This window comes from Metarhizium robertsii, assembly GCF_000187425.2.
Source record: "Metarhizium robertsii ARSEF 23 chromosome Unknown MAA_Scf_2, whole genome shotgun sequence".
Taxonomy (NCBI): Eukaryota; Fungi; Ascomycota; class Sordariomycetes; order Hypocreales; family Clavicipitaceae; genus Metarhizium; species Metarhizium robertsii.
In genome coordinates this window covers 5130611-5142925 of record NW_011942160.1, presented here as the reverse complement: position 1 = coordinate 5142925, position 12315 = coordinate 5130611, and the positions used below count along the sequence as shown (strand labels likewise).

The following is a 12315-nucleotide window of genomic DNA, read 5'->3' as shown; positions in this document are numbered from 1 at the left end:
TAGATTACTAGATTGTATGAAGTAGAAATCTTTTCTTATTCAAGTATCCTAGTACAGATGCTCACATCATCATATGTGTACTTGCTTTGTCTTTGCAGTAGAGACTAAACGGAGACTGTATCGACCTCTTCCAACCAACTACACCATTGTGTTCCATCATTATGCCCATCTTTCCGCCTTGGCAGCGGGTTTACCCGAACCAAAAAACAGATGTGCGTTGCGAATGCTCGATTCAGTATTGGCCATTTTGACCACCTCACTTACAAGCACGGCATGAACTTGCTGATCCAAGGAGACTACACGGCCGGACAGCCTCGGAGAATAAGAGGCCCCGAGGACTTTGTCTCGCTCAAGGGCATCAAATCAAGTGGGCACATCGGAGCAAGACTCTGGAACGTGAGATTCCGCCCGTTCATTTCGGCAGGGTTACCAGACAGCCCCATCTGATGCAACTCCTCCCGCATTCTTGCGCGGCATGGGCATGCCATCTGCATAGTACTGCCAGGGCTGTGTGGATGAGACGTCGGTGTCTCGGCCTTTGCCATGGACGCGAGATGAGTTGGGCCTCTATCAATCTAATCAATCCGTCTCGGCTCGCCCAGAGGACAACGCGGAACGCAACCCGTTTTCGCTGCCATTATGTAATGGGCCAATATGTATGAAAGGCATTGGCAACATGGGCCTGCTCAACTTCTACTTGTACTTGGGGCCGCGTTTCGATCCTCCATCACCTCGGCCGACACCATGCAGACGCCAGCCATGACCAAGTCAGAGGTTCGCAGCCCAGAACCGTCCTCGCTGCTCGATGCTGATGCCCGACCTGTATCAGAAGACAGCAATCATGTACAGGAAACCCCGTCAGACGCGGTCGAGAAGCCGCAAGAAAATAGAGGACCGCCTCCCGACGGAGGCCTGGTAGCTTGGTTTCACGTTGCCTGCAGTTTCGCCCTCTTCTTCAACTCGTGGGGGATTCTCAGCACCTTTGGCGTATTCCAAACGCATTACGAGTCGGGCGACATCTTCACGGCTTCCTCGTCAAACATCTCCTGGATCGGCGCCATACAGTACTGCCTGGCCATGATGACGGGATTCTGGGCCGGGCCAGTCTACGACCGGGGATATCTTCGCCTGCTCATTGTGCTAGGGAGCTCCGGCGTCGTTCTCGGCCATGTAGCACTCAGCTTCTGCAAGACGTACGCCCAAGTCTTGCTCGCCGAGGGGTTCTGCATCGGCATCGGCGCGGGCTGCCTATTTGTCTGCGCCGTGTCGATCCTGCCCGGCTACTTCACGTCCAAGCTGGGCCTGGCCATTGGCATCGCCTCCTCGGGGTCTGCCATCGGCGCCGTCGTCTACTCCGTCGTCGCGTCCAAGCTGCTGGAGCAACTCGGCTTCAGCTGGATGGTGCGCGTCTTGGGCTTCATTGCCCTGGGGGTTCTGGTCGTGCCCGTCGTCGGCATGCGAATCCGGGCCCCTTCGCCGAAACGCCGGGGTTTCGTTGACCGGTCTGCGTTTACCGACGTGCCATACTTGATCTTTGTGGTTGGCACCTTTTTTGCCTCGTCGAGTCTGTCTACCATCAACTCTTACATATCCTTCTTCACGGAAAGCAACAAGCTCGCGTCTCATGACATGTCGTTTTACATTGTCGCCATTCTGAACGCGGCATCCTTCTTCGGTCGCATCATTCCGAATTTCGCGTCGGACCATTTTGGCCCGCTCAATGTTATTTTCCCGTGTTCCCTTATCACGGGACTCTTGTCTTTGTGCACCATGGCGGTTCACTCCCTGGCGGGCGCCGTCGTGATTGCCATTTGGCTGGGGTTCTTTAGTGGTGTGTTTATTGCCATGCCTCCCGTGTGCTTTGCCAGCTTGACGCAGGACAAGAGCAACATTGGGACGCGCATAGGCATGGGCTACAGTTTGGCCGGGCTGGGATACCTTGCTGGAGCACCAGCGGCAGGGAGAGTCTTGCACTCCTCCGACTGGCTCAACTGGCACGCCTTGTGGCTATACTGTGGACTGATGTCTATAGCTGCTGGCTTGACGTACTTGACGGTACGAATCTCCAAGGTTGGTTTCAGGGTCTTGGTCAAGGGTTGACAACGGTGCTGCGACCCGGAACCGTATGAAGGCTGGACAATCAGAGACAAGACTACGGAGTAGATAGCCGTGAATCGTGATACAGTGTCAATGGATAGCAAGAGCAGGTAACGTCTCAGTGAATTGATTAATTAATATCCATACGGAGAAACCTTGTTTATATTGGCGTAACTGGGCACTCAGTGGCTCCTACCCCTGCCCTTCTGGAGTTACTCGGGCCTCGGCGAAACTGAATGTTTCTCGCACCATGCAAGTCGTCCGTAACTCGGACCCATTCTAGTTATGTATGCTCGTTCACTGGCAAACACTGGTTTCGGCGGTTGTCAGGAAATTCCGAGCGCTCAACCACTCGACTTTACCCTGTACTTTTATGGCTGGTAGTTTGGCAAGACGGGCGAACAACAAAATGTTGTTTTTCCAAGTCTCAGTCAGCGGATTGATTGATAATCTTGTCCCTGTGGCGGCTCAAAGGAAAAAGTACACAGGTACCAAGGAGAACGAGTGGGTTGGATGAGAGTAATGCCGGAGTTTTTTTCTTTTCTTTACGAGACGGGGTCTCTGTCGCCATTGTTGCATAGATGACTGGCATGCAGTATCGAATCGCGAGAGACATTGCCGTCGCCTATTTATACAAAAGTGCCCACCTAGACGCCTTACACCGGACAACTATATTACGTCTGGTCTCAATAACCCATCCCGTCTGAGCTCCGACAAAAGAAACGTCTTCTCCTTGCGAATTAATTTTTTCATCATCCGTAAACAACATGTCTACTACCAAGAATGAATGGCTCATCATGATCCAGGACCGTCCTGGTGTCCTGCAAACACGATATGACAATACGCCCACCCACATCGCCTACTACAAGCCAGTCCGTGAGCAAGGGCAACTAATTTTCGCCGGGCCCATGCTAAGCGCCCACCCTCAGAAAGCGGGCGATCCTCTGAACATAGTGGGAAGCATCTTGGTTCTCAATCTGGACACTCTGGAGGATGTTTGGAAGCTGCTGCGTGAGGATCCGTTTAACAAGACGGGAGTTTGGGACCTGGACAAGACGACCATCACGCCGTTCAAGTCGACTGTGAGGACTCCATTTTGGTCCAACTTGAGAGACTTGCTTTCGCTTGGCTCCAAGAATGAGTAGACACATGCAGGCTGGGTCGATGCTGGCATGGGTCAAAGTCAACGTCAACTCAAGGTTGATGGGCAGGTCTTTTTTTTTCAATTTGTATTTGGGGCCAACGCGTTGCATAACGAGCCTTGGCCTAGTGCAGGAAGTGGACTTTGCGATGCAACTCACTCGGGTTCATTACGCATAGATGTTGGTTAGGCATTGCAGACAGCGCGGAGGATTGACGTGTAAGCCAGCCGCAGGCGATGCTTTTCGTCATCGATGACTGCTAGGCATCATTTACTCTGCATATAACGCTTCTGAATCTCCATACATCTCAAAACGATATTCCGCACGCATCTCGGTGATGGGCGTTGAGCGCATTGTTCCAGTGACATGGGGTATGGATGGAGATGCCTTCAAGACGTCTCGCCTGTGCACAGTTCTTGTGACATATTTCCTTACCATGCAACATATCCGAGGAGAAGTAGGACAAGATGTGAACTAGTTGTAAGACTGTATTTGCATCGTTACACGGAGACTCAAAAGTCGCCGCCTCAGTTCCTGGATGCGGATCTTGTCGTGCAAAGCTCAAGTGCTTGTAGCATTGCGCTCGCCTTGTGAGCACGAATGAGTGCCATGGCCAATAACCCCCCTGTCCCCTATATGCGACGAGGAAAAATACAATGCCACGGCCTTGGCTCTCCTTGTCATCCTCCTCCACAAAATGCCAACTGCTGCCCGTCTCACCTTGAATTGCCTAATCGGGACATTTGGGGTTCCGAGTACAAAGCTTGGCTGGGAACAAACCATGCCGCCTGTGTGGCAGCAACGATTCGATTATTGCCAAAACCGTCTCGCCAACACTTGTGAATTGCCGTATTCGTACGATTTGATCCCGCGGCCTCGTGTATTGGATCTAGATGGGACTATACTGTAAGCCCTGGCAAGGAACGGCCAATGTCAAATCAACGACATCCCCTAGACCAAACCACATGGAGTGCAAGCCATGTTTGTATTTTGTTTTCGTCTTCATTGATACATCCCTGGCATGAAGAGTGAAAAGGTCCCACGGCAATGGTTACGTGTGGAGTTTTAATTTAACAACGGCTTACAGAAGCAATTGCGTGATGGCCGAACTCGGTACCCCGCCTGAGCTTTCAATCTTCTCTTCAACCTGGAGATTCGACTTGCCCTAAATATGTAGCTTTCTTTCGACTGACGATTCGCATCCTGTATCCCAGTACAATGCTCGACATGTCAGACTCAATAGACCGACAAGCTGGCCAAGCATCACCGAAAGGTGGCGGCTTGAAGCTGCATCACGTCAATGACCAAGGCGCAACTAGCAAGAATGTCGTGAGTTTGCAAAGTCAACGCGTCGCCAGTCCACCAGTGCGGCAGAAGTGGTACCAATGGTTCTCACCCAGCGACACGCCAGAAGAAAGACGCCTGATCCTCAAGCTGGATGCGTTGATCATGATATTTGTGTTTCTCGCCTACTGGGCCAAAGTCCTTGACCAGTCCGCCACCAGCGCTGCCTATGTCAGCGGCATGAAGGAGGATTTGAAGCTCTTCGGCAACGAACTCAACTACCTAAACACAACGTACATGGTCGGGTTCATTACGTTGCAAATCCCCCTCACCCTCCTCGTCAGTATACACCAAGACCAACAAGGCCATGGCAGCAAAGCCGTCCAGCTAACTACCTCCATCACCACCAGATGACGCGCTTCTCCGCCAGCTACTTCATCCCCGCGGCGGACTTGATCTGGGGAATACTGACGCTGGCCCAGTATAGAGTCACCAACGTGCAGCAGCTCTACGTGATCCGCTTCTTCATCGGCGCCGCGGGCAGCCTCTTCTTCCCCGCCGTGCAGTGGTATCTCGGATGCTGGTACAAGCGCTCCGAGCTCAGCCGCCGAGGCGCGCTGTTCTTCATTGCCAGCCAGGTCGGCAGCATGAGCTCGGGGTACATCCAAAGCGGAGCGTACGCGTCTCTCAACCTCAAGCACGGCATCGAGGGCTGGAGATGGCTCTACATCATCTGTGAGTCTGGGAGCGCGACTACGCGGCCGGCAGACCCGACTGCTAACCGGCGTAGGCTTCTCCTGCACGATCCCCGTGGCTGTCCTGGGCTTTCTCACGCTGCCTGGCCAGCCTGACAAGCCCAAGTCGTATTTCCTCACCCCGAGACAGGTCCAGGTCGCTCAGGAGCGCATGGCGGCCGAGAACCGCGAGCCTCGTAGACCACTGACGTTTTCCGTGGTCAAGTCGGTGCTTGTGGGCTGGCACTTTTGGATCCTGGTATCCTTTGCCTTCTTCTTCTCTCAGGCAGATGGTGTCTCTTCCAACAGCGGGCTTGCACTGTGGCTCAAGGAGGAGGGATACAGCGTGGAAGCAATCAACACCATTACCACGGTGTCGCCGGCCGTGACGATAGTCTCTTCCATCATCTGCGGCATCTTGTCGGACGCTTACGACGCCAAGGTGTCCTTGATTGCAGCGACGGCTGGCTTGAATATCCTTGCCAGCATCATCCTGGCCATTTGGAACGTTCCTACCGGCCTCAAGTTCTTTGCATTCTTCCTGTCGGGGACCGCTAATGGCATCGCAGCCGTCATCTATGCTTGGGCCAATGAAATCTGCGCCTCTAATGCAGAAGAGCGCGCCATTGTGATTAGCAGCATGAACACGATAGGCAACGCCTTTGGAGCGTGGCTCCCGCTGTTGTAAGTCTGTTCCCCCGATGGCAGGACGAGATGTTGTTTTGGCTCACTGTTTCGTGCAGCGTGTGGAAGACGGTTGATGCACCGCGATACTTGATTGGATATACTTGGACTATTGCTCTTGATGTATGCATGTTGGTTATGCTTTTTGTGTTGCGTGCGTTCTGGAATCAAGAAAAGACGAACGGCAAGGCTTGAATTGCCGCTGAGTACGATGCCAATCGGGAGGCATTAGACGGTGTATAGTGCAGATAATTGCCGGTATCGTCTCGTCGGAAATGTTTCTTCTTGGTCAACGGCCACAACTGAACATGAACTTGAAATGGCATATTTGCGATAGTGACTAGCTATGAGTCATGTTGGCACCGCGCTGGCCCTTGGTTGAAAAGCCATTCAGAGGTTTGAGGCCTCTCTCATATAGTCTTCAAGTGGTGGTTGTTGCAGGTTGCTTTTGATGAATTCGACCTTTCCTCGAAGGGATATTGAAGCTGGCTTCCAAATAGACCCAATTTTAGTCGTATTCATCATTCAAATAGCCTTGTAATTCGTTTCAGGTGACCATCAATTGTCTGCAGTTTATATTAGTGGCGGCATGACCAAAGCAGCGCTGTCCCCCGCAGAGTGACGAGGAAGCCGATGCCGTCAACGAGTCCGCCAATGCCACCACGATGATTTCGTCTATATGAAGCTGATCAAGCCGGGGTAATATCCAAATGTCCTATTCGCGTTAGATATCATTCACGACACGTGATAAGGACCCAGGTAAGCAGCCGGCCAACGAGAAATCACTCGGGACTCAGCTGAGCGGCTTCCTTACCCCGCCGCCATGTTGACGAGAATTTGCATTCAAGTTTGACTCATGATGCCATACTGCCACCGCTGCAGGACCCTCACTGCCAAAGAGCTGCGGGAAAATGACGTGCCGTTTCATCCTAATCTACGCTCCTTGAAAGACAGTGCAGACAGGGGATGCGAGTTGTGCTTTGTATGTTGGACCGCGTTCAAAAAGGATGCAGCCAAACATGTGGATGTTCTTTTGCGTGGTGAATCTCCGTTCCCCAAAGGATCGGAATGGACGCCGGCGATATGGCTGAACGGCAACCAATTCGGCCATCCAACCTCTGGCGATACCATTGCAGTGAGCTGCGGGAGGCGAGGTCCCAAGTCAGACTTTTGGCCAGAGGTGAACCCGGAGCCCATCGAAGCAGTGTTGGAGGTGTACGAGTACGTGCCACAGTCGACGACGACAACATATCAACCGGCAAGCTCACTGACTTGCCCAGGGAACCAGGCACTCGGTCCAAGTACAATATCAGGGGGCGAAGAAGCACGTCCTATCAAAACCCCGAGCTTCACGTCGCCCTTATAAAAGAATGGATGGTCACATGTCGCGCCCATCACCCTCGCTGCTCACTTACACGGGGATCCGAAATGCCCACCAGAGTAATCCACGTTGGCGATCCCGCCAACAACACACAGCCAAGGCTCCTTGCCACTGCTCAACATGGCATTTTCGAGCCCTATGCCGCCCTGTCGTACTGCTGGGGTCCTAACACGTCTAATGTCCTCAAGTTGACCGACGCCACGTACTCCTCCTTTGTGCAGGGCATCGACGAGTCCAACCTGTCCCAGTCGCACAAGGACATGATACATCTCGCCCGCGCTCTCGGCATCAACTACGTCTGGATCGACGCTCTGTGCATTATCCAATTCAACGCGGCCGACTGGGAGCGCGAATCGAAACGCATGGCGGTAGTGTACGGAAACGCCGCGCTCACCGTCATAGCCGGGCGGTCACCAGACTCGAAACACGGCTTCATAGCGAACAATGCCGACCAGAATAAGATCTTTTGTAAATTACCCCAAGAAGCGTCAGAAACTCCGACAATCATGGTTGGTCTCCAGCGATCCCATGACATTGGGCCGACCTCGACCAGAGCATGGTGTTTCCAAGAAAGGCTCCTCAGCCAACGAGCCGTCATCTTTGGCCTAGAACAACTCAGGTTCTCCTGCAGAGCAGGATCCGTCTACGAGGACGGCTTCAAGACGGCCGGCAACGCCGGTTCCAAGCTGCTGGGATCGGCACCAATACAGCCACCGTCTCGGAACGAACAGCACGCAGTGGACGAGGCTTTGAAAGAGTGGTACGGGCTCCTGTTTCCGTATACCAAGTGCCGGCTTTCGAACCCGCACGACGCCTTTGCCTCTCTGTCGGCCATGGCGCAGCAGGCCGCCGCCGTCCTCAAGTCGCGCTATCTGGCTGGCGTCTGGGAATGCGACCTTGTGCGAGGGTTGATGTGGCGGCCTACATACCACCTCGCGCCGAACTGGAAGCCAACTACGCGGCCGAAGCCGACTTCATTCACGGGGCCGTGTCAAATTATTACCCGCGCGCCGTCCTGGTCGTGGGTTTCTGTGGAGGGGGAGGTATCGCAGGAGTCGTTTGTTCCTCCCAAGGTGGCACTGTACAGGGACCGGTCCAACTTGAAGATTCGACCCGTGTTTCTTCATCCAGAGAAGTGGTCAGAGGATGCCGAGTGTGGAGTGGACAAGCTGCACATGCCGGCGTGTGAATTGCGATTCGTGGGACGCGTGGTCGGCGCCCGCGTGCTTGAGGAATCGCCTAGGTTGCGCTACACTGGCCTCAGAAAGGCGATTCAAAAGCCTGTCAAAACATTGGCACCCGGCAAATACAGCGTCTTGTTGGTGGGAACCGGAGCCCCCGCTGGTGAACTGCGCGAGGATGAGCTGCTTGGGAATGTCACTGCCCTGGGGCATTTTGATGTTCAGGATGAAAGGGTCGGTGTAAGCCACGTTTATTGCTTGCAACTCATCCCCAAGTATGGCTTGATGCTCAAGAGAAACTCTGATGGGTCGTATAGCCGTCTTGGGTGGTTCATGCTGGAGCAAGACGAATGGTTTATGAGTCAAGTCGAAACCGATGTGAGACTTGGATAAACCGTCGCCAGAAAGCGACTATTCCGTGCTTGTTGACACATGCACTGGCGGGGAAATAAAGTTGCATGTGGCTAGTCAAGTGAGGTTTTACCCCATCTTTTCAGCATCGTATGGCCGTCAATGTCAATTTTCAGGACTCTCTATGCGAGTGCATCCGAGATTCTTCTCGGTGCCCCAAACAGTTTGTTGTCGTGAAACGTCCTTGCGACAATTTGTACATTAATCGGAGCGCCTTTAAAATCCCCATCTTGCCACAGCCTGAGACTTCCAATGCTCAGCAGAATTCGCAACGGAACTCATCGCGGTCGCAAATGGCGAGTGAGGGCGTGGCCTCGCTCGACTAGTTGCTGCGTCCGCTTCTGTCGGGCATAACCAATACCTTACTTTGGCATTCCCGTGTCTATACCAGACAGATAAGTTTGGAGCCATTCCAGCCGATGAGCAGGCGGGCCGGAGTTGCCACGCTCCCTAGCTCCCGAGTTCCCTAGTTTCCCGTGATGCAAACGCCGGGGTTTCCTGGAGCCATCAGCCGCGCGGGCTGGGATGTGTCTGGTCTGCTCAACTATAAACCACATGTGCACATGTGAAGTTACTAGCTTAACCGCGCTAGTGCGACTCTATACCCGAGACATAGTTTCCAATCAAGTATCCTCGTACGCTTTATCCAACGTGCGTGTACACGTGGGCTCGTCGTATCGGAAGTACCCGGAGAACAGACCTGCGGCACTTCAGCCAATGCAGGGAATCCTTGCTACATGATCACGTCGTCTTGAACAGCGCCATTGCCAGCTCTTTGTTTGCCCGCTGAGCTTGAGTCATGGGTTGCAGCATCTCGGGCGTTTTAGCAATCTACATCATCAGCCACGTATTGTTGATTGGTAAACTGTTGGAGCCCCAGGTCAACTATGCTCCGTGATAACAGGTCCGTGTCACTGCATTGAATCCCCTTGCGTTCCGCCATGGTAAACATCTCGACATGCTCGGAACACGATACGTATTGGTTCCATGTTCCGTACCAACAGAGGGCTCACCGCTGTTTTGTATGAATAAATGTTTATGGTTTGAGATAATCCATCTATATATATGTATATATATATCTACATGTATATCCCTTCTCCCCAGATAAAGCCAAGCAGCTACAACATTGTCGAGCGGCACCGACTGGTTGCGTATCAGTGAACTTGTCGATGCCTCGGCCATCTTTGCCCCATGAAAATATATTCCAAACTTCCTCTAGTTGTTCTCCTGCCGTTGGATTCTGCTGTATAAACCCCAGACAACCTATCGACAATGGCATCAGCGACTCCGCATCCCGAGGTTGTGCCCGGCACCGTTCACCTCGTTGACCTTCGCGGCGCAGCAGCAGGAGAAGCTGGCATCGTGGAGCTTGTCCCCAAGCCAAGTGCCGATCCCGAAGATCCGCTCAATTGGAGCCGTCTGCGCAAGCACAAGGTGGTGGCAATGGTTCTCATCTATACTCTTGGAATAGGCATACCCACGAGTCTGCAGTACTCTGTCCTGTCAGACATCACAGAGGACACGGGCATCTCCACGGCGGCTCTGGTCCAAGGAACAGGCCTCATGTTCCTCTTCATGGGATGGGGCTGCCTCGTGACCCAGCCGATTGCTCTGGTATACGGCCGTCGTGGCATGTATCTCGTGTCTCTCCTGGCCATTGTTCCTCTCATGGTGTGGACGGCATACTCTCGATCTGCCGGGGAATGGTACGCACACCGCATCCTTCTCGGCCTCTGCTCGTCGCCGATTGAAGCACTGCCCGAAGTCAGCATCCCAGACATCTTCTTCGCGCACGAGAGAGGCACTTGGATGAGTCTGTACGTCTTCACTCTATTCGGGTCCAACTTCTTGGCGCCCATCCTGGCGGGATTCTTTGCCGAGGCGTACGGCTGGCGATGGACTATGCACTTTGGTGCCATTATCGCCGCGTTGGCGTTTGTTATTCTCTTCTTCTTCATGGAGGAGACCATGTACTTTCGTGAAACGCTCGAAGGGCTCGAGGATGTCGCCGACTCGGTGCACGACGTCAAAGACGAGAGCACCGGCGAAGAGACCAATGCGTCATCATCATCAACCAGCCACAAGTCGGAAAGTGACAGCCCAAGACGGTACGGCCAAAAGCTCAAGCCGTTTTCAAGAATGGAGGGACGCCCCTCCAAGAAGCAAATGTTTCTGTCCATGATCTTGCCCCTGCCCATCATTTTCCAGTTCCCGAATATCGCCTGGGCTGGGTTCATCTACGGGATCAACCTCTCCTGGTACAACGTCCTGAATGCTACGGCAAACCCGGTTCTCAGCGCAGCACCATACAACTGGTCCACCAGCAGCGTGGGCCTCATCTACGTCGGTCCCATCATCGGCGCCGCCTTCGGAGGCCTGTGGTCTGGAATAATCGCTGACCGGTTGACTCTGAAGTTGGCGCGCCGCACCAAGGGTGTGCGTGAGCCGGAGCAGAGGCTCTGGCCGCTTGCGCTTTCGGCTGTTCTTTCATGCGCTGGTTTAATCATCTGGGGTGTCGGTGCTCAACACAACGTGCACTGGGCTGGATTGGCAATCGGACTGGGTATTCTGACCTTTGGTTGTGTAACTGGCGGTTCCATCGCCCTTTCATACAACGTTGACTGCTTCAAGGATATCAGTGGAGAGTCTACAACATCTGTCATAATCATCCGCAATACCCTGGGCTTTGCTACCTCGTATGGTATTACTCCATGGTACACCAACATGGGTCTTCAAAACTGTTTCATCATGGCTGGGTTCTTGTCGCTGGGATGTACTGGTTCGTTTCTGCTCATGATCTGGAAGGGCAAGTCTCTTCGCCGGCATTGTGCAACGAGGTATTGGAAGTATGTTGAAAAGTCTTCTCACTCTGCGAAATAGATGTTATAGACCTGGCTGTCTTGGCGAAGGGGGACGGACACTGACTGTGGCAATATGAGTCGCGAATCGACATGGCATTATTGGTCTCGTATTAATGCGGCCATAACAAGATATTAGCATAGCATAAAATGATTATAAACTTGAGACTGAGCAGTCGCCAAATAATGTCGTAGCTCTTGTGACAATAGCATGCTACTTTCCAATTCCGACTCTTTCAAATAGTAGCAGCTCACTTTGTCCATCTAATCCAACACGAGAAAGGGTAAAGAAGGCAACAAATACCAACTCAAACTGTCGACTGCTTCATTACAAGACGTAAGAATCACCTCAACTTTCCTTCGTGAAACGCTTCAACTTCGATGAGACGGGGGAGGATGGCAAGCTACAACTCTGCTATGCCTAGACCACAGACTAATTGTTGCGCATGAGCTTGTGAGCTTGACAGCTCGGAATGGAGGACATGGCGAGTCTGGCACGGCGACCCGAAGCCTAGAGTATTTGCTCGCCACTTGCTCAGCGCA

At 53.0% G+C, this 12315-nt stretch overlaps 5 protein-coding genes across 5 annotated transcripts; all 5 read left to right on the top strand.

Annotated features, from left to right (window-relative positions):
• Positions 1-744: 744 nt before the first annotated feature.
• On the top strand, positions 745-2100 carry MAA_07926 (Major facilitator superfamily domain protein; the record flags this gene model as incomplete). Its single annotated transcript, XM_007825924.1, has 1 exon — positions 745-2100. One exon carries the CDS (start codon positions 745-747, stop codon positions 2098-2100), a length of 1356 nt encoding a protein of 451 aa, XP_007824115.1.
• Positions 2101-2864: 764 nt separating this feature from the next.
• Positions 2865-3242, top strand: MAA_07927 (Dimeric alpha-beta barrel; the record flags this gene model as incomplete). Its single annotated transcript, XM_007825925.1, has 1 exon — positions 2865-3242. The coding sequence occupies one exon, from the start codon at positions 2865-2867 to the stop codon at positions 3240-3242; it is 378 nt and encodes a 125-aa protein (XP_007824116.1).
• Positions 3243-4466: 1224 nt separating this feature from the next.
• MAA_10868 (Cupredoxin) lies at positions 4467-6136 on the top strand (the record flags this gene model as incomplete). Its single annotated transcript, XM_011412787.1, has 4 exons — positions 4467-4862; positions 4934-5258; positions 5314-5941; positions 6001-6136. 4 exons carry the CDS (start codon positions 4467-4469, stop codon positions 6134-6136), a joined length of 1485 nt encoding a protein of 494 aa, XP_011411089.1.
• Positions 6137-6800: 664 nt separating this feature from the next.
• Positions 6801-8896, top strand: MAA_07928 (heterokaryon incompatibility protein; the record flags this gene model as incomplete). Its single annotated transcript, XM_007825926.2, has 2 exons — positions 6801-7162; positions 7222-8896. The coding sequence occupies 2 exons, from the start codon at positions 6801-6803 to the stop codon at positions 8894-8896; spliced, it is 2037 nt and encodes a 678-aa protein (XP_007824117.2).
• Positions 8897-10186: 1290 nt separating this feature from the next.
• On the top strand, positions 10187-11794 carry MAA_07929 (major facilitator superfamily transporter; the record flags this gene model as incomplete). The annotated part of the gene is made up of 1 exon (XM_007825927.1): positions 10187-11794. One exon carries the CDS (start codon positions 10187-10189, stop codon positions 11792-11794), a length of 1608 nt encoding a protein of 535 aa, XP_007824118.1.
• Positions 11795-12315: the final 521 nt, after the last annotated feature.